This window comes from Anolis sagrei, chromosome 6 (assembly GCF_037176765.1).
Source record: "Anolis sagrei isolate rAnoSag1 chromosome 6, rAnoSag1.mat, whole genome shotgun sequence".
NCBI classification, from domain to species: domain Eukaryota; kingdom Metazoa; phylum Chordata; class Lepidosauria; order Squamata; family Dactyloidae; genus Anolis; species Anolis sagrei.
The window spans coordinates 122,245,403-122,268,198 of NC_090026.1; the positions used below are offsets into that span (position 1 = coordinate 122,245,403).

The following is a 22,796-nucleotide window of genomic DNA, read 5'->3' on the forward strand; positions in this document are numbered from 1 at the left end:
ATGGATGGTCTGCTTGACCAGGGACTACTTTGACCAAGGATGGTCTGCTTGACCAGGGACCACTTTCACCAGGGATGGTCCACTTGATCAGGACTACTTTCACCAGGGATGGTCCGCTTGATCAGGGACTACTTTGACCAAGGATGGTCTACTTGGCCAGGAACCACCTTGAGCAGCGATAGTCCACTTGACCAGGATCACTTTGACCAGGGACCACTTTCCAACATTAGTACCACAAGGGTTAGGAATCAGTTTTGGTCAACTTTATATTTGGCTTGGTTATTTGGGGTGCTGATTCAGAAAATTGCATTGGATAGACCACATCAGCTCTAGTTTCTGATACATATCATATTCCATCCAGTAGTCACCATCTGTTCATCCACTGAAAGCCATATTTAATAATATAGAGCTGATGTGGTCTATCCAATGCAATTTTTTGAATCTGCACCCCAAATAACCCCAGGAAGAAGCCTAAAAACAAAGATACCAAGGCAGCCCTGATTCCAGGTGCAACATGGAACAGCTTTGCTCAGGGGGAGGGAGGAGAAGAAGAAGTAATAGTAGTCTGGAGGCTTGTTGTCGTGCCTTTTGTGGGTAGTCAGCCTCTCCTCTCCCGACATCCCCATTCTTCAGCACTATAAGAGGATTTTGTGAAACCAGCCGCTCTTGTTGCAACAGTGTAGTAACGGTCAGGCCACGAGCTATATTTTAGTTTTGCTGACCACTGGTGGTCAATGGACCACAGGCTGGGAACCACTGCTTTAAATGGATCCTAGGCTAGAGTAGTTCTTAATTTGGATATCTTTGCATTCTATACTTGAGGAATCAAAATATTTTCATGGGCTTTACACGTTTTAAAAATTCCTTTAATGTCCAGCCCTCATCTTCCCCACTTGCTTCTCACCCATAAATTGGAGGCAAGAACTGTGACCCTGCATTCTTTGAGAAGCAAATTAATTTTGAAGTATAGTCACATTCCTAGAAATTGTTTTTATCTTAAATTAACCACTTTGGCCCTAAATTACTGTTGCTCCTTGACACAAAATCTGTCCGTTGTTTGGTAAACCAACTCTCAAAGGAATGTTTTTGTTGTAAATGGAGCAGTGCGTGTTACTAAAAATACGCTCTTTTATCTTTTAGCAACAGGATCTGCTTGAACTGAAAAGTCCATTATAAACAAGAACTTGTCTGTGTTAATAGACTGATCTTTGTAAAGAGATAAACACTTAAGCTGCAAAATGGAGATTCTGAAAAGAACAAAGTATATTGTTTTTTCTATTATCCCTAAAAGAAAATTTAGTCTTTTATGTTTCTTTTATCATCTTGAGAAGATCAAAGCCTGACACCCAAACTCTTGATTTCTCCTTTCTGGAAAATGTACTACTTAACACTAGTTAGCATTTACTACTGATCATAGCCATATATAGAGGCGGGGGAGGTAGATTTGAAATTTCTAGAAGGCTGTATCCTATGTTGAACCATGGTTTATGTTGGCCTTAGACATACATTTTCCCACAGATAACCCAACTATGGTTTGTTTCCTTCTTTTCAGTTTCTTGGCATATCTCTTTGAGAATTCACGTTCGGTATAGACACAATCAAAAACATACCCAAAATGTAAGCTAGAGTTCATAAGTAAACCATGGTTTCTCATTTTCATTTGTGACTTTCTAACCAAAAGGTCGCAGGTTCGATTCCAGTGAGCGGCATGAGCTTCCGCTTTCAGGCCTAGCTTCTGCCAACCTAGCAGTTCGAAAACATGCAAATGTGGGAAGATCAATAGGTACTGCTCCGGCGGGAAGGTAACGGCGCTCCATGCGGTCATACTGGCCACATGACCTTGGAGGTGTCTATGGACAACGCTGGCTCTTCGGCTTAGAAATGGAGATGAGCACCACACCCCAGAGTCAGACGTGACTGGACTTAGTGTCAGGGGACAACCTTTACCTTTACCTAACAAACCATAGTAGCCTTCTGCATTTTGACTGCACCTCGAGCCGTTTCTGCTGGCCAGATAATGGTAGACCCTCGTATCCATGCCTCCTGAAAATGGGTGGGTAGCCAAATAACTGTTTTTGGACCGTAGCTGGAAAATGCAGCTAGATCCGGCTCATTGGTGGCAGTGGGGAACTTAAGAGTCTTCCCTTTCCATTCCTGGGAGCCTTTCCTTTTTTCCTTCAAGGGAGCCCGGATGTCATCAATGAGGTTAAGAAAGCACCCGATCTGGCCCAGTATGTGGGGGGCTGCCCACAGGCTCCCCTTCCATATTCTTCCTTTTGACCTGGATTAAAAGCATCAGAGTATTGTCGAAGGCTTTCATGGCCGGAATCACTGGGTTGTTGTAGATTTTTTCGGGCTATATGGCCATGGTCTAGAGCAGGGGTCCTCAAACTTTTAAAACCGGGGGCCAGTTTACTGTCCCTCAGACTGATGGAGGGCCGGACTATAGTTTTTTAAAAAAAATCAATTAAAAAATTCCTATGCACATTGCACATATCTTATTTTGCTGTGTGGAAGGGCCCTTAGAGGGGGTTCTTTCTAGCCCTCTTTAGGCAGTAATTCCAGGAGCAGAGAATGGGAAATATTCCTATTTCTAGTCTGAACAAAATCTAAAATTATAACTGTAAATAAATAACAACACTCAAACACAGGGGAACTCCAACAAGAAACAATCAGGGCCAGCTAATCACCTCTCAACAAAGGATTCTCCCTAAAAAACTGTCAGGCTATGAAATGGCAATCAAGATGGGCAACTGAAACATTCATACCTACCTCCAACAGACAAGAGTTCTTTCTCCCACCCTGGATCTTCCAAGATTTTCCTGGTTAAAGGTTTTCCTCTGACATGAAGTCCAGTCGTGTCTGACTCTGGGGTGTGGTGCTCATCTGGATTTCTAAGTCGAAGAGCCAGCGTTGTCCGTAGACACCTCCAAGGTCATGTGGCCAGCATGACTGCATGGAGCACCAGGGCAGCCTCCCTTGGACAGCGTGAGCCTGCCAAGAGAGGAGCAGGCCCGCGCGGCTTACTTGCGAGTAAGGGAGGCTGCTCCGCGTGGTCTACTTGCGTGTAAAGCACCTCGCAAGGTGCTTTACGTGCAAGTAGACCACGCGGAGCAGCCTCCCTTGCCTGGCTCAGGCCCGATGGACAGAGGAGCAGGCCCGCGCGGCTTACTTGCGAGTAAAGCACCTCGCGAGGTGCTTTACACGCAAGTAGACCACGCGGAGCAGCCTCCCTTGGCTGGCTCAGGCTGTCCATCAGGTCCGATGGACAACGTGAGTCTGCCAAGGGAGGCTGCTTTGCGTGGTCTACTTGCGTGTAAAGCACCTCGCGAGGTGCTTTACGCGCGAGTAGACCATGCGGAGCAGCCTCCCTTGGCTGGCTCGCGCTGTCCATCGGGCCTAACAGATAGCGTGAGCCAGCCAATGGAGGGGCACTGGGGGGGGGGGCGCTCCTCCTCCGCGGGCCGGATCAGGGCCCTTGGCGGGCCGGAAGTGGCCCGCGGGCCGTAGTTTGGGGACCCCTGGTCTAGAGGCATTCTCTCCTGACGTTTTGCCTGCATCTATGGCAAGCATCCTCAGAGGTAGTGAGGTCTGTTGGAACTAGGAAAAAGGGTTTATATATCTGTGGAATGACCAGGGTGAGACAAAGGACTCTTGTCCGCTGGAGCTAGGTGTGAATGTTTCAACTGACCACCTTGATTAGCATACAATGGGCTGACTGTGCCTGGAGCAAACTTTCGTTGAAAGGTAATTAGATGTCCCTGCCTGCTTCCTCTCTGTTGTTGTGCTGTTGCAATTTTATAGTTTTTTAATACTGGTAGCCAGATTTTGTTCATTTTCATGGTTTCTTCCTTTCTGTTGACATTGTCCACATGCTTGTGGATTTCAATGGCTTCTCTGTGTAGTCTGACATGGTGGTTGTGAGAGTGGTCCAGCATTTCTGTGTTCTCAAATAATATGCTGTGTCCAGGTTGGTTCATCAGGTGCTCTGCTATGGCTGATTTCTCTGGTTGAAGTAGTCTGCAGTGCCTTTCATGTTCCTTGATTCGTGTTTGGGCAAAGCTGCGTTTGGTGGTCCCTATGTAGACTTGTCCACAGCTGCATGGTATACAGTAGACTCCTGCAGAAGTGAGAGGACCCCTCTTGTCCTTTGCTGAACGTAGCATTTGTTGGATTTTCTTGGTGGGTCTGTAGATAGTTTGTATGTTGTGTTTCCTCATCAGATTCCCTATGCGGTCAGCTGTTCCCTTGATGTACGGCAAGAACCCTTTTCCTTTGGGTGGATCTTCGTTTTTATTATAAAAGCATCAGAGTTAAGATACCTCTCTTTCTTCAATCCTTTCCCTTCCGTCTGTAAAGGAGACTGGGTGTAATGCTTCTTAAAGCAGCAGCATGTCACACAGCATTCCAAGGCATTTTAAGGAGGCCCAGGGAAGGAAGAGCTATGACCTAAAGCAGTACTTTTCAACCTGTGGGTCCCCAGATGTTTTGAACTTCAACTCCCAGAAATCCTAACAGCTGGTAAACTGGCTAGGATTTCTGGGAGTTGTAGGCCAAAACACCTGGGGACCCACAGGCTGAGAACCACTGACCTAGAGCTATCCTACCTGGGCTTCCTTTAAAAATCCCTCTCTTTTCTCTACTGTTCAGGCCCTGCCTGGAGTGGCAGCTTCAATCTCTTTTCTGCTTTGGGTTTAATGTTTCCTCAAGGCTGTTTCTACTTTCTACTCTCAAGGAGACTAGGTGGTAGTAGTTTTCAGAGAATGAGGGTTTTCTTTTTGTTTGCTGTTTGTTTGGGGCAGAGGAGCTGAGATCGGCTGCCACATGGCCACATTATAGATGGGAATCCGTCACGGCTGGGCTCTCACAGTTACAGGCACCCAAACAAACCGAAGATGCATTTTAGCTGTTTCCCTTTGGCCAGTCCGGATTCTTCGGTTTGGCCAAAGGGAAACAGCTAAAATGCATCTGTTCTTAAGCCTAATAGTTTGCAGAAATTGGCTCAGACATAGAACAAGCAAGAATTTGCCTTATGTCCATATCAATCTACCTGTCTGCCAGGAGCCCCCGGTGGCACAGTGGGTTAAACCCCTGTGCTGGCAGGACTGAAGACCGGCAGGTCGCAGGTTCGAATCTGGGGAGAGGCCGATGAGCTCTCTCTATCAGCTCCAGCTCCTCATGCGGGGACATGAGAGAAGCCTCCCACAAGGATGATAAAAAACATCAAATCATCCAGGTGTCCCCTGGGCAACGTCCTTGCAGACGGCCAATTCTCTCACACCAGAAGCAACTTGTAGTTTCTCAAGTCGCTCCTGACTCAACAAAAAAAATCTGTCTACCTACGTCACTACCTAAATTGTGTATTGTAACATCTTTAATCACCAGGTAAACTAATTCTAGCAGCCTATAATGAAAGGACCAATGTATTGATATCTCCTGCCCATCCTCTGTTTGGATATCAACCCATGCCAACCCGTTAAATCAAGAAATAGCTTTCTAAGATCTACAGAGATACTCACAGGAAGACCTTAGCAAGTGAGAGTCCAAAAGTGGCAGGGTCAAACCCAGAACCTCAATTAGTGGCTGAGACCGGATGAGATACTCCCTCCTGGGCACACAGAAGACTGGGCGACTTGGAAGGCACTGAACAGACTGCGCTCTGGCACCACGAGATGCAGAGCCAAACTTCAGAAATAGGGCTACAAAGTGGAGTCCACGACATGCAAGTGTGGAGAAGAGCAAACCACAGACCACTTACTACAATTCAGATTGAGCCCTGCCACATGCACAATGGAGGACCTTCTCACAGTGACACCAGAGCACTTGAAGTAGCCAGCTTCTGGTCAAAGGAAATCTAGTTATAAAGCCAATTTTTTAACTTTGTTTGTGTTTTTAAATACATTATAACAGTACCCTCAATTCACTTCTGGCACAATATATAAAATCGTTCAAGTGGGGAAGTATTTCTTGTGCTGGGTGTCCTTTAATTGCAGGTTTAAGAGGCAAAAAGCAGGAATTCTGTTCGACAAGCTTTGTAGGTGAAATCTTGGTCTTGGCTAGTCCGCTGTAGATCCCAACCAGCTGCCTAAGGGCAATTGGCAATTTTGCAACAGCAAAAGGCAATTGGAAGGGCCTTCGTGACATTTCCAGCTAGAATTCAACTTTTTACAAGAATGTTTCCTTAACATAGGGGAGGCGGACCCCTTGGTGGTGCAGCGGGTTAAACCACTGAGCTACTGAACTTGCTGACCGAAAGATTGGCGGTTCTAATCTGGGAAACGGGGTGAGCTCCCGCTGTTAGGCCCAGCTATTGCCAAGCTAGCAGTTGGAAAACATGCAAATGTGAGTAGATCAAAAGGCACTGCTTCTGCGGGAAGGTAATGGCGCTCCATGCAGTCATGCTGGCCACATGCCCTTGGAGGTGTCTGCGGACAATACCGGCTCTTCAGCTTAGACATGATGAGCACTATCCCCCAGAATCAGATACGACTAGACATAACATCAAGAAAAACTTTACCTTTACTAACATAGGGGAGGAAGGCTATTTTACAGCAACACATTTATCCTAAAGCTTTTAGACTGAATCTTTTCCCCTTCTTTGGAAAAACGGTTATGGATAAATGGATGACAACATAGATTTGAGACCCAGGTAGCTATATTCTCTCTGCTTCAAGCTTTGGACAGACACAGTTCAGTTTTATTAATCTTTTCTTAGACGCAAGTGCTACTGAGTTTACTAAGTTTTTGCAGCTAATTTGGTGTTTGTTGAAAGTGCTGCTGCTTTTCCCCTAAAAATATGCAGTAGGCTGAAGGAATTACTAACCGGTGAGTCAGCTTGCTCTCTTTTGGTAGGCAATATGTTATGTTTTGCAACTTATACAATTAGGCCAGCGTCCTTTTGAAATGACTGCAATATTTTGCATTTGCATGTAAAATATACAGGTTTTTTGTCACTAAAATTACCAGCAGAATGGTCCAAAGATTGATTAGTACCTAAGTTTAATCTGTTGTCAAAGGCTTTCATGGCCGGCATCACTGGATTGCTGTGAGCTTTCCGGGCTGTATGGCCATGTTCCAGAAGCATTCTCTCATGACATTTCACCCACATCTATGGCAGGCACCCTCAGAGGTTGTGAGGCCTGTTGGAAACTAGGCAAACGAGACTTACATATATGTGGAATGTCCAGGGTGGGAGAAAGAACTATTGTCTGCTTGGGGCAAGTGTAAATGTTGCAATTGGCCACATTGATTATCATTTAATGGCCTTTTAGCTACAATGTCTGGCTGATTACTTCCTGAGGGGATCCTTTGTTTGGAGGTGTTTGCTGGCCCTGATTGATTATTGTCTAGAATTCCCCTCTTTTTTTGAGTGTTGCACTTTATTTACTATCCTGAATTTAGAGGGTTTTTTTGCAACATTCACGCTTGTCCCCAACAGACAAGAGTTCTTTCTCCCACCGTGGCCATCATTCCACAGATATTTAAACCTCACTTTGTGTCAGGACCAACTTGAGAAACTGCAAGTCGCTTCTGGTGTGAGAGAATTGGCTGTCTGCAAGGACATATTCGTGCTAAGTTTGGTCCAGATCCATCATTGTTTGAGTCTGCAGTGCTCTCTGGATGTAGGTGTACTACAACTCCCAAACTCAAGGTCAATGCCCACCAAACCCTTTCAGTATTTTCTGAAAGGGAGTTCTGTGTGCCACGTTTGGTTCAGTTCCATCACTGGTGGAGTTCAGAATGCTCTTTGATTGTATAAATCCCAGCAACTACAACTCCCAAATGACAAACTCAATTTTTTTGAGTGATGGTCACTCCTTGGGTTAGTAGGTGCCTTGTGGCCAAATTTGGCGGCAATTCGTTCAGTGGTTTTTGAGTTATGTTAATCCCACAAACGAACATTACATTTTTATTTATATAGATTTTGAGTGTCTGGTACTTTTTCCTCTGTTTTCCCTCCAGGATTGATTCATTTCCTACTCGCAGTGAACATGGCATTGCTATTATTGTCCCTTCTCTTTACTCTGTCCCTCCTTCTCTGAGCAGATGTTGGCTTGCTTCCAAGCAATACTAAAGTCACCTCAACAGATTCTTCATATGATGGATTTTGGCCATCAAACTGGCTTCTGTCACTGGTAGCAGACTGGGAAATGTCCTCTTGGGAGATGCTATTTTTTGCTTCCCCGACATATATTTTTGGAAGCAGATCTCTCCTGCAGGTGGGACCATATTTCAGCCAGATACTGCAGTGAGATCAACCATCTGCTCATGTCACTGGTCCAATTTTCCTGCTAGTATTATAATCTCTCCTGTTGATGATACTGATGACTAGAGCAGGTATGGGCCAACTTGGGCCCTCCAGGTGTTTTGGACTTCAACTCCCACAATTCCTAACAGCCGGTAGGCTGTTAGGAATTGTGGGAGTTGAAGTCCAAAACACCTGGGTGGCCTAAGTTGGCCCATACCTGATCTAGTACTTCTGGGTTCAAAAATGAGAATTACCATTCTTGGAAGCTTACAGAAGGGATTTTTCATTATAGAAAAATATGTCATCCTCATACATATATATTGTTCTAAAATAAATAATAATACAGCATTGCTTTCTGCTTTATCTCTTCCAGGTTAAGAAGGCTTTCTTTGCCTTGGTGGCGAATGGTGTGCGAGCAGCACCGCTGTGGGAGAGTAAAAAACAAAGTTTCGTAGGTATGATAATTTCTGTTAATTTTATATATATATATATATATATATATATATATTGCGAGAGAGATTGTGGAATGGGTTTTTGAGTGTGTGCTTTATTTATTTTTTCCGTGATCTGTTCAAGGAATTAGGATTAGGGTTGACGCATGCACATTGGGAGCCATAGTTTATTAGCAATACAAAAGTGAAAATTCTGTACTTTTCCATTATCTCTCGTCATATATTATGTCCTGTCCTTTAAACAAAACAGACATGTCAGTGACTTCTGACATAAGGGATTTGTTTATATTTAAATTTTAGTTTGGTGAAAATGTCATGCAATAATTCCTAGATAGAAACGGTATTGTCTTGAACAGCCTACGAAAGGAGAATAATTTCCAAGGAGTTTCTAGTACAAAGTCACACTGAGATATATAGATATAGATACACACACACACTAGCCGTCCCCTGCCATGCATTGCTGTGGCCCAGTCTGTGCATATGTGTTTTGTGTGTGTATATATTTGTGTATATGTTTATATATGTGTTTGTGTGTATATATGTGTTTTTTCACATATGTTGTGATGTATTTTTTGTTTTTTTTTTTTGCTTTTTAAGTCTCTTCTGCTGTATTTTTCATTTTTTTATGAGTGATGGTGACTCGTTGGCCTGATAGGTGTCTTGTGTCCAAATTTGGTGTCAATTCGTCCAGTCGTTTTTGAGTTACGTTAATCCCACAAATGAACATATCTATATACACACACACACACTAGCCATCCCCTGCCACGTGTTGCTGTGGCCCAGTCTGTGTATATGTGCTTTGTGTATGTATATATTTGTGTATATTGTGATTTTATATTGTTTTGTGTGCCTATTTTGTACTTTTTATTATTTTCATTATATTATATTTTATTGATGTATTATTTTATGCTGTATATTTGCTTTGTTGTGATTGTTGGGCTTGGCCTCATGTAAGCCACCCTGAGTCCTCTTGGGGTATAAATAAAGATTTATTTATTTATTATATTTATTTATCAACTCCTAATAACTCTCATAGTGTACAGATGTTTCTGAAGCATTACTGAGACTAATCAATTAAGGCTATAATTTTTGTCCTATTAAACTCTATTGATTGATAGGATATAATGAAGATATGATTTGAAACTCAAACACTGAAGTGCTTCTTCTTTGTCCCGTTACAGGAATGTTGACTATTACAGATTTCATTAATATATTGCATAGATACTACAAGTCTCCAATGGTAAGTACAAACTCATAACCCCCATTATGCCATAGCAGTGAGCCATGATAGGTTTATTTATTTCGTGTCAAAAAACATTGCAGACATAAGTCTAAAACAGATACAAATAGAAGAAGCACAAGCAGCTAAGTAATTTTTGACCGAAACTGGGCGACAGCACCCACATTGTCTCCAGCTTTAAACAATTCTTCCTCTGTGCATGAGGCAGGGCATTGTGGACAAGCATGCACGTGCAGAGTTGTTTGTTCTGCTCCACAGTCACACCACGTGGAGGATTCTTTTAGTTACGAGTTCCATTTTGCCAGGTTGTCTTTAGATCTGAGTCTGTTCGGGGACTTCCAAGTTGCCCATTCTTGGTTTACCCCTGGAGGAAGACCCTCTCTCGTGGGGGGCCATCCAGTTGGGATTTCCTGCCCAGAAGGATACTCCTGCTGTTCCTGGGGGAACATTAAGAGAAGTGTTGGTTCTCATGAAGCTTTTCCTTGATTTGAGTCTACTGGGAGGAGGCTGATAGCCATGCAGTGGATGGTTTTCAGAGTGTTCAACTTTATTTCTCTCACAGCAGCAAATTCCCGTCGCAGATCAGAAGGGGCAATGCCAGCTAGCTTGTAGAGTATAACAACAGGTGTAGGTTTGAGACATCCTGTGATTATTCTGCGTTTACTTACTTACTTACTTACTTACTTACTTAGGCAATCCAGGATCAGTGTTTTGGTTGGTCCATAGGTGACTGTAGAGCCCTATTCTTGACCTGCATCTTCTCCCGCAGTGAGGGCATTGGTTTCCAGGTGGAAAGCGGTCTCAGTCGGGGTTGGCTTGACACGCCTTCCTCTTCGCACATTTATCTCTTTCGCCCTCCATTTGTGCCTCTTCAAATTCTGCAGCACTGCTGGTCACAGCCGACCTCCAGCTGGAGCGCTCAAGGGCCAGGGCTTCCCAGTTCTCAGTGTCTATGCTAGAGTTTTTAAGGTTGGATTTGAGCCCATCTTTAAATCTCTTTTCCTGTCCACCAACATTGCGTTTTCCGTTCTTGAGTTCGGAGTAGAGCAACTGCTTTGGGAGACGGTGATCGGGCATCCAGACAATGTGGCCAGTCCAGCGGAGTTGATGGTGAAGGACCATCACTTCAATGCTGGTGGTCTTTGCTTCTTCCGGCACACTCACGTTTGTCCACCTGTCTTCCCAAGAGATTTGCAGGATTTTCCAGAGACAGAGCTGATGGAATCGTTCCAGGAGTTGCATGTGAAGTCTGTAGACAGTCCACGTCTCGCAGGCATATAGCAGGGTTGGGAGGACAATAGCTTTATAAACAAGCACCTTGGTATCCCTACGGATGTCCCGGTCTTCAAACACTCTTCTTCATTCGGGAAAATGCTGCACTCGCAGAGCTCAGGCGATGTTGTATTTTGGTGTCAATGTTGACTTTGGTGGAGAGGTGGCTGCCAAGGTGGCGGAAATGGTCAGCATTTTCTAATGTTACACCATTAAGCTGGATCTCTGTTTCGTTTAGTGCAATGTTCACCTGCTTCGCGTGGGCAGACTTGTGCCAAACAGGGCAGGCATCCTCAGCAGTTGACTAAGACAAGACCACTGCTGATATTCTTATTAATTTTGGGTCTGCTCTCCATGTGCTGTCAGTAAGTTTCCACAGGATGTTACTGTGTGCAGCTACTTTGTGCTTGGTGTGTATGCAGTGTTTCCTAAATGTTAGTGTTCGATCTAAAGTGACACCGAGATATTTAGGATGGAAACAGTATTTGAGCTCTTGGCCTTCCCAGGTGACGTTAAATTTCCTGTAGGGTTCATTGTTCCGTAGGTGGAAAGCACACACTTGTGCCTTGGCAGGGTTAGGCTTCAGGTGGTTACGTTTGAAGTAGCTGGAGAGATCTTTCAAGGCATTAGTAAGTTGGTTTTCAACTGTTTCAAAGTGGTCCACACTGTTGTCACATCCCGAATAGATTACTGTAACGCTCTCTACATAGGGTTGCCTTTGAAGACTGTTCGGAAACTTCAATTAGTCCAATGGGCGGCAGCTAGATTACTTACTGGAGTGTCATACAGGGAGCATACCACCCCCCTGTTATGTCAGCTCCATTGGCTTCCGATCCAATTCTGAGCACATTTCAAAGTGCTGGTTTTGACCTATAACACCCTATATGGCTCCAGTCCGGCATACCTGTTCAAACGTATCTCCTTCTACGTCCCACCTCGGAGTTTAAGATCTTCTGGGGAGGCCCTGTTCTCGGCCCTGTCTCTCTCAAACACGCTTGGCGGGGATGAGGGACAGGGCCTTCTCGGTGGTAGCCCCCTGCCCTTGGAACGCACTCCCCCTGGAAGTTAGGTCCCTCCTCACCTTTAGAAAAAAAGTTAAAAACATGGATGTGGGACCAGGCCTTTGGGTAATTAGGCGGACAATGACAATAACAATAACAATGTTGACAATGGCTTGGAAATGGATTATGGATAAGTTTGATGGAGCATCCAACCACAGTTTTCGGCTAATAATGGCCACCAGATTGGTAATTCTTAGTCGATTTTAATTGTATTGTTTTAATGTTTTTAACTATTTATAATTATTGACTGTTTGTTTTTATTATGTACTAGCTGTCCCCTGCCACGCGTTGCTGTGGCCCACATGGGGGTTCTGTGTGGGAGGTTTGGCCCAATTCCATCGTTGGTGGGGTTCAGAATGCTCTGTGATTGTAGGTGAACTATAAATCCCAGCAACTACAACTCCCAAATGTCAAGATTCTATTTTCCCCAAACTCCACCAGTGTTGACATTTGGGCATATTGAGTATTTGTGTCAAGTTTGGTCCAGATCCATCATTGCTTGAGTCCACAGTGATCTCTGGATGTAGGTGAACTACAACTCCAAAACCAAAGGACACTGCCCACTAAACCCTTCCAGTATTTTCTGTTGGTCATGGGAGAACTGTGTGCCAAGTTTAGTCCAATTCTATTGTTGGTGGGGTTCAGAATGCTCTTTGATTGTAGGTGAACTATAAATCCCAGCAACTACAATGCCCAAATATCAAGGTCTATTTCCCCCAAACTCCATCTGTGTTCATATTTAGGCGTATTGAGTGCTTGTGCCAAGTTTGGTCCAGCTCCATCATTGTTTGAGTCCACAGTGATCTTTGGATGTAGGTGAACTAAAACTCCCAAACTCAAGGTCAATGCCCACCAAACCCTTCCAGTATTTTCTGTTGGTCATGGGAATTCTGTGTGCCAAGTTTGGTACAATTCCATCGTTGACGGAGTTCAGAATGCTCTTTGATTATAGGTGAACTATAAATCCCAGCAGCTACAAATGACAAAATCATAATGTTTTGAGTGATGGTCACTCCTTGTGTTGTGAGACATTTTGTTGCCAAATTTGGTGTGATTTCGTTCATTGGTTCTTTTGTTTTTAAGGTACTCATTATGCACAGAGCATTTTTATATATATAGATATATTGAGGCATCGTATTGCTGCCAATTGGAAGCCACCCTGCATCGTCGTCGTCGTCCCCCCACAAATATTTGTGGGGTACAAATATTTGAAATATATATATAAGTAAATTTTGCTTGTAGGTAAAGTGGTGTCTAACTGCAATATTTCTGCAGTATAGATGTACCCTGTGATCGAGGTTTCAACTATATCCAGATTGAGCTTTTTTTTGTTTCCTCTGACATTCTCCTAGCTCCAAATTTTCAAATAATAGTGTTTATATTTTTAGTGCGACAAAACCTCATGGCCCCCATGCTGTAGCAGTTGCACGCATTCTAAAATCTTGCAAATCCTTTCCATATTTGTAGCTGCGTATGGATTCCGTCTATTATTATTCATGATGACGAAGGCTGGAGTTTCTAGAGGCAGAGGTGTTCCTATTTTGTATTAGAGCAGCAAGCAAGCAAGCAATCATGCCAAGGGATTTGTGTACAAAGCTCAAGTTTTTCCATTGCTGCAAACATTCCTGTCATTGCTCAAGGCATTACTGCTGCAGTAATGTCAACAAGTCAGATCATATACCCAAATTGGTCCATGGTTTAAAAAGGGAGGTGCAAAGAGAAAAGGTTACTTATTGGGTCAGCAAGGCTTAGGTATATTTCTCTTTGCTCTTGTAATTTGCAAAGTGCCAAAGGCAGAATCTTTCAGTGTTTGAATGCAGTTAGAAGTTGCGTGTCCAGTTTACAAGGTCTTATTAGATGTACTAAAATGGGCTGGAGTGGAATATACAAAACTCATCCATCCGACTTTCCAAGGTCCATTTCTGTATTGTGTTTTCACCAGCCATCCTATCCATTAGTGGCTCTGAGTAATAGGATTGAGGTGTGAATGGCTCCTGCCAAAACTTTTAAATTCTTAAAGGTTCTGAAATGAAGCTCTGTACTTAGGCGATCCCTCATTGGCCGAGTAGGATAGTCTTCCAGGATCAGTATTCTTGTGAATCCGTAGGTGACTGTGGAGCCCTATTCTTGACCTGCATCTTCTCCCGCAGTGAGGGCATTGGTTTCCAGGTGGAAGGCGGTCTCAGTTGGGGTTGGCTTGACGTGTCTTCCTCTTGGCACATTTCTCTCTTTCGTGCCTCTTCAAATTCTGCAGCACTGCTGGTCACATCTGACCTCCAGCTGGAGTGCTCAAGGGCCAGGGCTTCCCAGTTCTCAGTGTCTATGCCACAGTTTTTAAGGTTGACTTTGAGCCCATCTTTAAATCTCTTTTCCTGCCCACCAACATTTCGTTTTCCATTCTTGAGTTCGGAGTAGAGCAACTGTTTTGGGAGACGGTGGTCGGGCGTCTGGACAATGTGGCCGGTCCAGCGGAGTTGATGGTGGAGGACCATTGCTTCAATGCTGGTGGTCTTTGCTTCTTCCAGCACACTGACGTTTGTCCGCTTGTCTTCCCAAGAGATTTGCAGGATTTTCCAGAGGTAGTACCGATGGAATCGTTCCAGGAGTTGCATGTGACGTCTGTAGACAGTCCACATTTCGCAGGCATATAGCAGAGTTGGGAGGACAATAGCTTTATAAACAAGCACCTTGCTATCCCTACGGATGTCCCGGTCCTCAAACACTCTCTGCTTCATTTGGAAAAATGCTGCACTCGCAGAGTTCATGATGTCAGTGTTGACTTTGGTGGAGAGGTGGCTGCCAAGATAGCGGAAATGGTCAACATTTTCTAATGTTACACCATTAAGCTGTATCTCTGGCATTGGAGAAGGATTGCAGGTGTAGACCCTCTATATATGAATGCTTTATCAACTGTAGTTATCCTGTCCCCTTTAATCCCTCTGTTACCCCCTCACATCTAGTGCCATCCATTCCATATTTGTGTGAAAGGCATACAACAGCATCATCAAACAAGAATGAGAAAGGATTGCTCCCAAAAAGTAGCGTATGTTAATAGTCCTGCAGTGTGTAATCCAGTGGTTCTCAACCTGTGGGTCCCCAGATGTTTTGGCCTTCAATTCCCAGAGATCCTAACAGCTGGTAAACTGGCTGGGATTTCTGGGAGTTCTAGGCCAAAACACCTGGGAAACCACAGGTTGAGAATCACTGGTGTAATCCATCATGAATGGAGTTTCTACTTCAGGAAGATCAACCATGGACTGGCTGATGATGCTCAGTTGCTACTCTTATTCTACAATTTTGAGCATGTCAATTTAGTAACTACCACCATTGACAAGTGTTGCAGTTATTGTAAATATTTATTTACAGTATTTATTTATTTATTTACAGTATTTCTATTTCTCCCTTTTCACCCTGAAGGGGACTCAGGGCGGATCAAAGAGCATACATATGGGACAAATATTCAGTGCTGTTTTATACACAACTAGATAGACAATTATGCATAGATAAGAAGTATCAGATTTCACGTTGTTTCGGCCTCTTGATTCCGGCCACAGGGGTCTGTTGTTGGTCCATCTCCCTTCCGAAGAGCTTGTTCATTACTCCTTTTTTTGGATCAAATTGTCGGCATTTTTATGGGTGCCTCAGAATACCTCTCAGCTTTTGAAAGCGGTACCTATTTTTCTACTCACATTTACTTTCGAACTGCTAGGTAGGCAGAAGCTGGACTAATAGCCAGGTGCTCGCCCTGACCTGGTTTTCAAATGGCAGCCTTTTGACTGACAAGATAGGCTTCAGCTAATGGTTTAACCTGCTGTGCTAAAGCTTGTCTTATAACTATATTCTCTAGTCTTAGCATTTTTTACTTGTAAGTAAGTAAGTTGTCCTAACTTTATGAGAAGTTTTCAGTGTTTGCAGAGGAGTTTAGATTATTGTTATTTTCCTTTTCAGGTACAAATCTATGAATTAGAGGAGCACAAGATTGAAACATGGAGAGGTAAGCACACTCCCCCAAAGTGTTACTTAATGTATGTCTATGTTTAATAACTCTTTGATCCACCAAATCTGCTATGTGGCATTATATGTACTGTGCCGCTGCCTTTTAAGTACAGTACAGTCTTGCTTATCCAACATAAGTTGGACACACCCAGGAACACCTTAGCAAGCGAGAGTCCAAAAGTGGCAGGCTAAAACCTGGAACCTCAACACATGGCTGATACCAAATGAGAAACTCCCCCCTTGGCACATAGAAGACTGGGTGACTATTACACCTATTTACCACCTATTACAATGCAGTCTGAGCCCTGCCACATGCACAATGGAGGGCCTTCTTACAGCAACACCAGAGGCACTCCAAGTGGCCAGTTTCTGTTCAAAGGACATTTAATTGAATACCAAATTTACAAACTTTCTGGGGTTTTTTGTTTGTTTGTTAGTTTTTAAATACATTACAACTGTACCCTTGATTCGCTCCTGATACGATAAATAATGAGCTGGCAGAACGTAGGATAAGTTAAAATGTTGGATAATAATGTGGGATTAAGGAAAAACCTATTTATTAAGCATCAAATTACGTTATTATTTTACATAGGCTTTCAAACAACCGTACAGGAGTACAAAATCCGGACAAATTACTCTTGATGCTACTGGGTTCCTCCTTTCCACCTGTTTTCATCTCTGTGTCACGACTGGTGTATTTGGCTACAAATTTTGGAGTAGTAGAAAATACTGATTTTCTTTCTAGAAGGGAAATTTTGTTGAATTTCACTAAAGACAATATTATTGGCACAGCAAAAAATACGTTATATGAAAATTTCATATTTTTTGTTTTCTTTAAGAAATGGTAAAATTAAAATGTTGATCAGCAGAAAAAGATATATGAGGTGTTGCTTCAGTACATGCTATAAAATGCAAGAAAAAAGGTTGAAAGTCCATTCTTGCATAAGCAGTTTAAGACAATGCTGCCCCTTTTCATTGTGCTTGGGTCATTGATCTCAAACAATACTCTAAACTTTAAAATGCACCACCCTTTTTGGATCACTCTTGTGTTATGTTATTTATGTGCATGCCTATACTGACCTCTAGTGGTCACTATGCAGAGGCACATTGTATTGTCGAAGGCTTTCATGGCCGGAATCACTGGGTTGTTGTAGGTTTTTTCGGGCTATATGACCATGGTCTAGAGGCATTCTCTCCTGACGTTTCGCCTGCATCTATGGCAAGCATCCTCAGAAGTAGTGAGGTCTGTTGGAAGTAGGAAAATGGGTTTATATATCTGTTGAATGACCAGGGTGGGACAAAGAACTCTTGTCTGTTGGAGCTAGGTCCAGCAGACAAGACACCTAGCTCCACCAAACAAGAGTTCTTTGTCCCACCCTAGTCATTCGACAGATATATATACCCATTTTCCTAGTTCCAACAGACCTCTCTACCTCTGAGGATGCTTGCCATAGATGCAGGCGAAACGTCAGGAGAGAATGCCTCTAGAACATGGCCATGTAGCCTGAAAAAACCTACAACAACCCAGAGGCACATTGTCCTTCAGGTTGGCAGCCTCCAGCCTATGCAATGGGCCCAAACACCACAAATAACAACAACAAGCCAGTAAAGGTGGTCCCAGTTGTGATGAGCATACTGGGTGCAGTACCTAAAGACCTTGGCCTGCACTTAAACACAATCGGCACTGACAAAATTACCATCTGCCAGCTGCAAAAGGCCACCTTACTGGGATCTGCGCGCATTATTCGTGTCGGACGTGTGATCAAAATACAACAACCCGCAGAGTAATCTTGTCTGCTGTTGACTCATCTTCCGAATTCAGACTGACAGAGTTTTATATCGTTGATATTGCAATCCCAGGGACAGCAGGATTGAAGAGAAACAACTGGAAAAGCTGACATGATATGAGCATTTAAAGATCGAAATGCAAAGACTCTGGCACAAGCCAGTCAAGGTGGTCCCAGTGGTGATCGGCACACTGGGTGCAGTGCCTAAAGACCTTGGCCTGCACTTAAACACAATCGGTGCTGACAAAATTACCATCTGCCAGCTGCAAAAGATCACCCTACTGGGATCTGCATTCATTATTTGCTTATATATCACACAGTCCTAGACACTTGGGAAGTGTCCGACGTGTGATCCAATACAACAGCCCGCAGAGTGATCTTGTCTGCTGAGGACTCATCTTGTTGTGTTTCTAATAATAATAATAATAATAATAATAATAATAATAATAATATATTTTTATATCCTGCCACCATCTCCCCAAGGGGACTTGGTGCAGCTTACAAGGCAAGCCCAACAATCTATATAAATAAAAATTCTTTGAAAAATATTGTTTTTGTTGCTTTATGAAAATATTTACTCTGTTTAATCACACAGAGCTTTATTTGCAAGAAACCTTTAAGCCTTTAGTGAATATTTCACCAGATGCAAGGTAAGTTCTGTTTTACTGTTGATACTTTTCCAGATTTATTTTGATGTAAATTGTCTTATCAGAAAATTGGGAAGCAGGGGAGGTGTTTAAGCACATTTGATTATCAAGTTTGCAGATAACACCAAATTGGGAGGGATAACTAATACTCCGGAAGACAGGAGCAGAATTCAAAATGATCCCAAACAGATTAGAGAGATGGGCCAAAACTAACAAAATTAAGTTCCAATAGAGACAAATGCAAGATACTCCACTTAGGCAGAAAAAATTAAATGCAAAGATACAGAATGGGAATCACCTGACTTGATAGCAGTATGTGTGGAAAAGATCTTGGATCATGGACAGGAAGGTGAACATGAGTGAACAATGTCATGCTGCAGCTAAAAAAGCCAATGGGATTTTGGCCTGCAGAAACAGGAGTCTAGTGTCTAGATCTAGGGAAGTCATCCTACCCCTCTATTCTGCCTCGGACCATATCTGGAGTCACACTGTGCCCAATTCTGTGCACCGCAATTGAAGGGAGATGTTGACAAGCTGGAATGTGTCCAGAGGAGGGTGACTCAAAGGATCAAGGGTCTGAAGAACAAGCCTTATGAGGAGCGGCTTAAAGAGCTGGGCATATTTAGCCTGCATAAGAGAAGGCTGAGAAGAGACATGATGAGGGCCATGTATAAATATGTGAGGGGGAGTCATAGGGAGGAGGGAATTGAACATTTTTCGAATTTTGTTACATAGGGTAACTCAACACCTGGAAAGCTACTTGAGTCCCATCCCAGTATAGATGAAGTTTGTATCTATAACAGGATAATTATTACTGTATATACTCGAGTATAAGCCCTTTTTTTAGGCTGAAAAAGCTCCCCTCAGCTTATACTTGAGTTAAGGTTAGTTATTCTTTTATTCTGTTATTAATATTATTTTTATTTCATGTATTATTTTATTACATTTGCAGTATTTTACTCTATTATTATTATTACATTTATTATACTTTATTATTATTGCATTTATTATTTTACTCTATTATTACTGTTATTATTGCATTTCCATTATTTTACTTTATTATTATTATCATTATATTCATTATTTTACTCTCTTTATTATTGTTGGAAGGATACGTAAATACATTTACATTGAAGGTTAGAATAATGATTTAATCAGAGTTGGGCAGTCTTATCTCAAATTACAATTTTATGTAAATATTCAACACCATTTCACCTCCTGATGCCTCAATTAATGTAATTTTATTGTTACCTATTTTTTATTTTGAAATTTACCAGTAGCGGCTTCATTTCTCACCCTCGGCTTATACTCGAGTCAATATGTTTTCCCAGTTTTCTGTGTTAAAATTAGGTGCCTCGGCTTATATTCAGGTCGGCTTATACTCGAGTATATACGGTAGTCATTTTTTCATGTGCAAATCTTTCAAGCAGCATTGAGTCATCCAGCAAAAAAACTGTTTTGGGATTATTGTTGTCTCTAATAGTATTTTCCTGCTCTTGTTTTGATTGAAGGGATCCAACATTGATATTAATCAGTACCGTTGCTTGTCTAATAACTGAAAAATCAAAGTCTGCGTCTTCTAATTCCGTTTTCAAATTACTATCCAACATTATGGCCTAGAACCCCTTGGATGGTTCAAGTATTGGAGAGTCAACGCTTTGATAAATCCTAGTTACTCGGTTGGGATTGCCAACAGGATAAAGCGTTACATGTTAAAAATTTATTTTGAAAGGATGGCAGAATCTACTAATAGATGCAACACTTTTCTCTCCAGCCTTTATGATGCTGTGTATTCACTGATCAAAAACAAAATCCACAGATTGCCTGTTATTGATCCTGTGAGTGGAAATGCACTTTATATCCTTACCCATAAAAGAATACTCAAGTTTCTCCAGCTTTTTGTAAGTAAATTGATCTGCCTTTGAGCTCATTCCAGATTAGTTGCCTTGCTACTGCTATAATAAGCACACAGGAACACTAAAACTTTGCATGTTTTGCCTGTCTACAAGTAGTTGGTAGTTGACACTTAACAGTACTCTACAATATTATTGTGATTACGTATAAGATACCTGGCCATATAGTAACTTTCTTAAAGTGCAGCTTCCCCATGATACTATGGGGGACAAGGTGTGTATAAGTAGTAATAGTTTACAAATGGCATTAGATATGCTAGTTCAGTTTGAATATTTAGCAGAGTTTAATGTGTTGTTGAAGGCTTTCATGTACGGAATCACTGTGAGTTTCCCAGACTGTATTTCCATGTTCCACAAGTATCCTTTTCTGACATTTCGCCCACATCTATGGCAAGCATCCTCAGACGTTGTGAGGTCTGTTGGAAACTAGGCAAGTGAGGTTTATATATCTGTGTAAAGTCCTGGGTGGAAGAAAGAACTCATGTCTGCTTGAGGCAGGTGTGAATGTTGCAAATGCATTTAATGGCCTTGCAGCTTCAATGCCTGGTTGCTTCCTGCCCACATCTATCGCAGGCATCCCCAGAGGTTGAGGGTTCTGTTGGAAACTAGGCAAGTGGGGTTTATATATCTGTGGAATAATGTCCAGGGTGGGTGAAATAACTCATGTCTGTTGGAGACAAGTGTGAATGTTGCAATTGGCCAGCATTTATTTTTTTTGTCGTGTCAGGAGCGACTTGAGAAACTGCAAGTCGCTTCTGGTGTGAGAGAATTGGGGGTAGTGACGGCCGACAGGGAGCTCTGGCGTGGGCTGGTCCAGGAGGCCACGAGGAGTCGGAAGCGACAAACTTCATCTTTGCCTCTAACATCCTTCCTTCCAGTGAGCAGCCAGGCATTATTTCCTGGAGTATGGACTGGTTGGATCTTTTCCATGGTCCAAAGCACTCTCAGAATTTTCTTCCAACACCACAGTTCAAAAGCGTCTATCTTCCTTCGCTCAGCCTTCCTTATGGTCCAGCTCTTGCATCCATAGGTTACTACGGGGAATACCATTGCTAAGAGTCCAATTTTTTTTGTGTCGTGTCAGGAGCAGCTTGAGAAACTGCAAGTCGCTTCTGGTGTGAGAGAATTGGCTGTCTGCAAGGACATTGCCCAGGGGACGCCTGGATGATTTGATGTTTTTATCATCCTTGTGGGAGGCTTCTCTCATGTCCCCGCATGAGGAGCTGGAGCTGATAGAGGGAGCTCATCCGCCTCTCCTTGGATTCGAACCTGCGACCTGTCGGTCTTCAGTCCTGCCAGCACAGGGGTTTAACCCACTGCGCCATCGGGGGCTCCTATTGGCCAGCATGATTAGCATTTGAAGCTTTGAAGCTGCAAAGCCATTCAGTGCTAATTGGCCAGCATGATTAGCATTGAATGGCTTTGCAGCTTCAAAGCCTGGCTGCTTCCTGTCTGGGGGAATTTAAACCCCACTTGCCTAGTTTCCAACAGACCTCACAACCTCTGAGGATGCCTGCCATAGATGTGGGGTTTTTTTTACCGTGTAGGAATGACTTGAGAAACTGCAAGTTGCTTCTGGTGTGAGAAAATTGGCCAACTGCAAGGATGCCTAGATGTTTTGATGTGGGTGAAATGTCAGGAGAGAATGCTTCTGGAACTTGGCCATACAGCCCAGAAAACTCACAGCAACCCAGACGCTTAATATATAGTATCGATGTAAAGACTTAGTAATTTTTGTGATGCCATTGAAAAGTGTGTTGGCCATATAACTTTGCAAATGTAACATGTGCCTGTTAAGAATATTATTATTATTATTATTATTATTATTATTATTATTTTATAGACACAAAAACACAGTATGTCACAGCAAATGAGATCTATATGCTGGATGATGATGATGATTATTATTATTATTATTATTATTATGCAATTTGTAGGTGTCAGAAATGCCAAAGCCTGCCTTTATGAAGAAAAATCTGGATGAACTTGGGATAGGAACCTACGATAATATCGCCTTTATACACCCGGACACTCCTATCATTAAAGCTTTGAATATATTTGTAGATAGAAGGATATCAGCACTACCTGTTGTGGATGAATCAGGTGTGTATTCAGAATTTATTTACTTACTTCTTCAGTTTGTTTGGGACCCAAGGAAGTCCCTAAAGAGAAACAATTAA

At 42.7% G+C, this 22,796-nt stretch overlaps 1 protein-coding gene across 4 annotated transcripts in view; it reads left to right on the forward strand.

The window, feature by feature from the left end:
- PRKAG2 (protein kinase AMP-activated non-catalytic subunit gamma 2) overlaps window positions 1-22,796 on the forward strand; it is a 301,021-nt gene that overhangs the window by 254,892 nt on the left and 23,333 nt on the right. For all 4 annotated transcript variants that reach the window (XR_010910204.1, XM_067470373.1, XM_067470374.1 and 1 more), the window contains 6 exons: window positions 8,622-8,703; window positions 9,882-9,940; window positions 16,222-16,267; window positions 18,652-18,706; window positions 20,478-20,604; window positions 22,554-22,719. Coding sequence is in view for 3 of the 4 variants with exons in the window: in XM_067470373.1 (XP_067326474.1) it covers window positions 8,622-8,703; window positions 9,882-9,940; window positions 16,222-16,267; window positions 18,652-18,706; window positions 20,478-20,604; window positions 22,554-22,719 (535 nt within the window). In the remaining variant the exon portion in view is untranslated. The remainder of the gene's footprint in view (window positions 1-8,621; window positions 8,704-9,881; window positions 9,941-16,221; window positions 16,268-18,651; window positions 18,707-20,477; window positions 20,605-22,553; window positions 22,720-22,796) is intronic.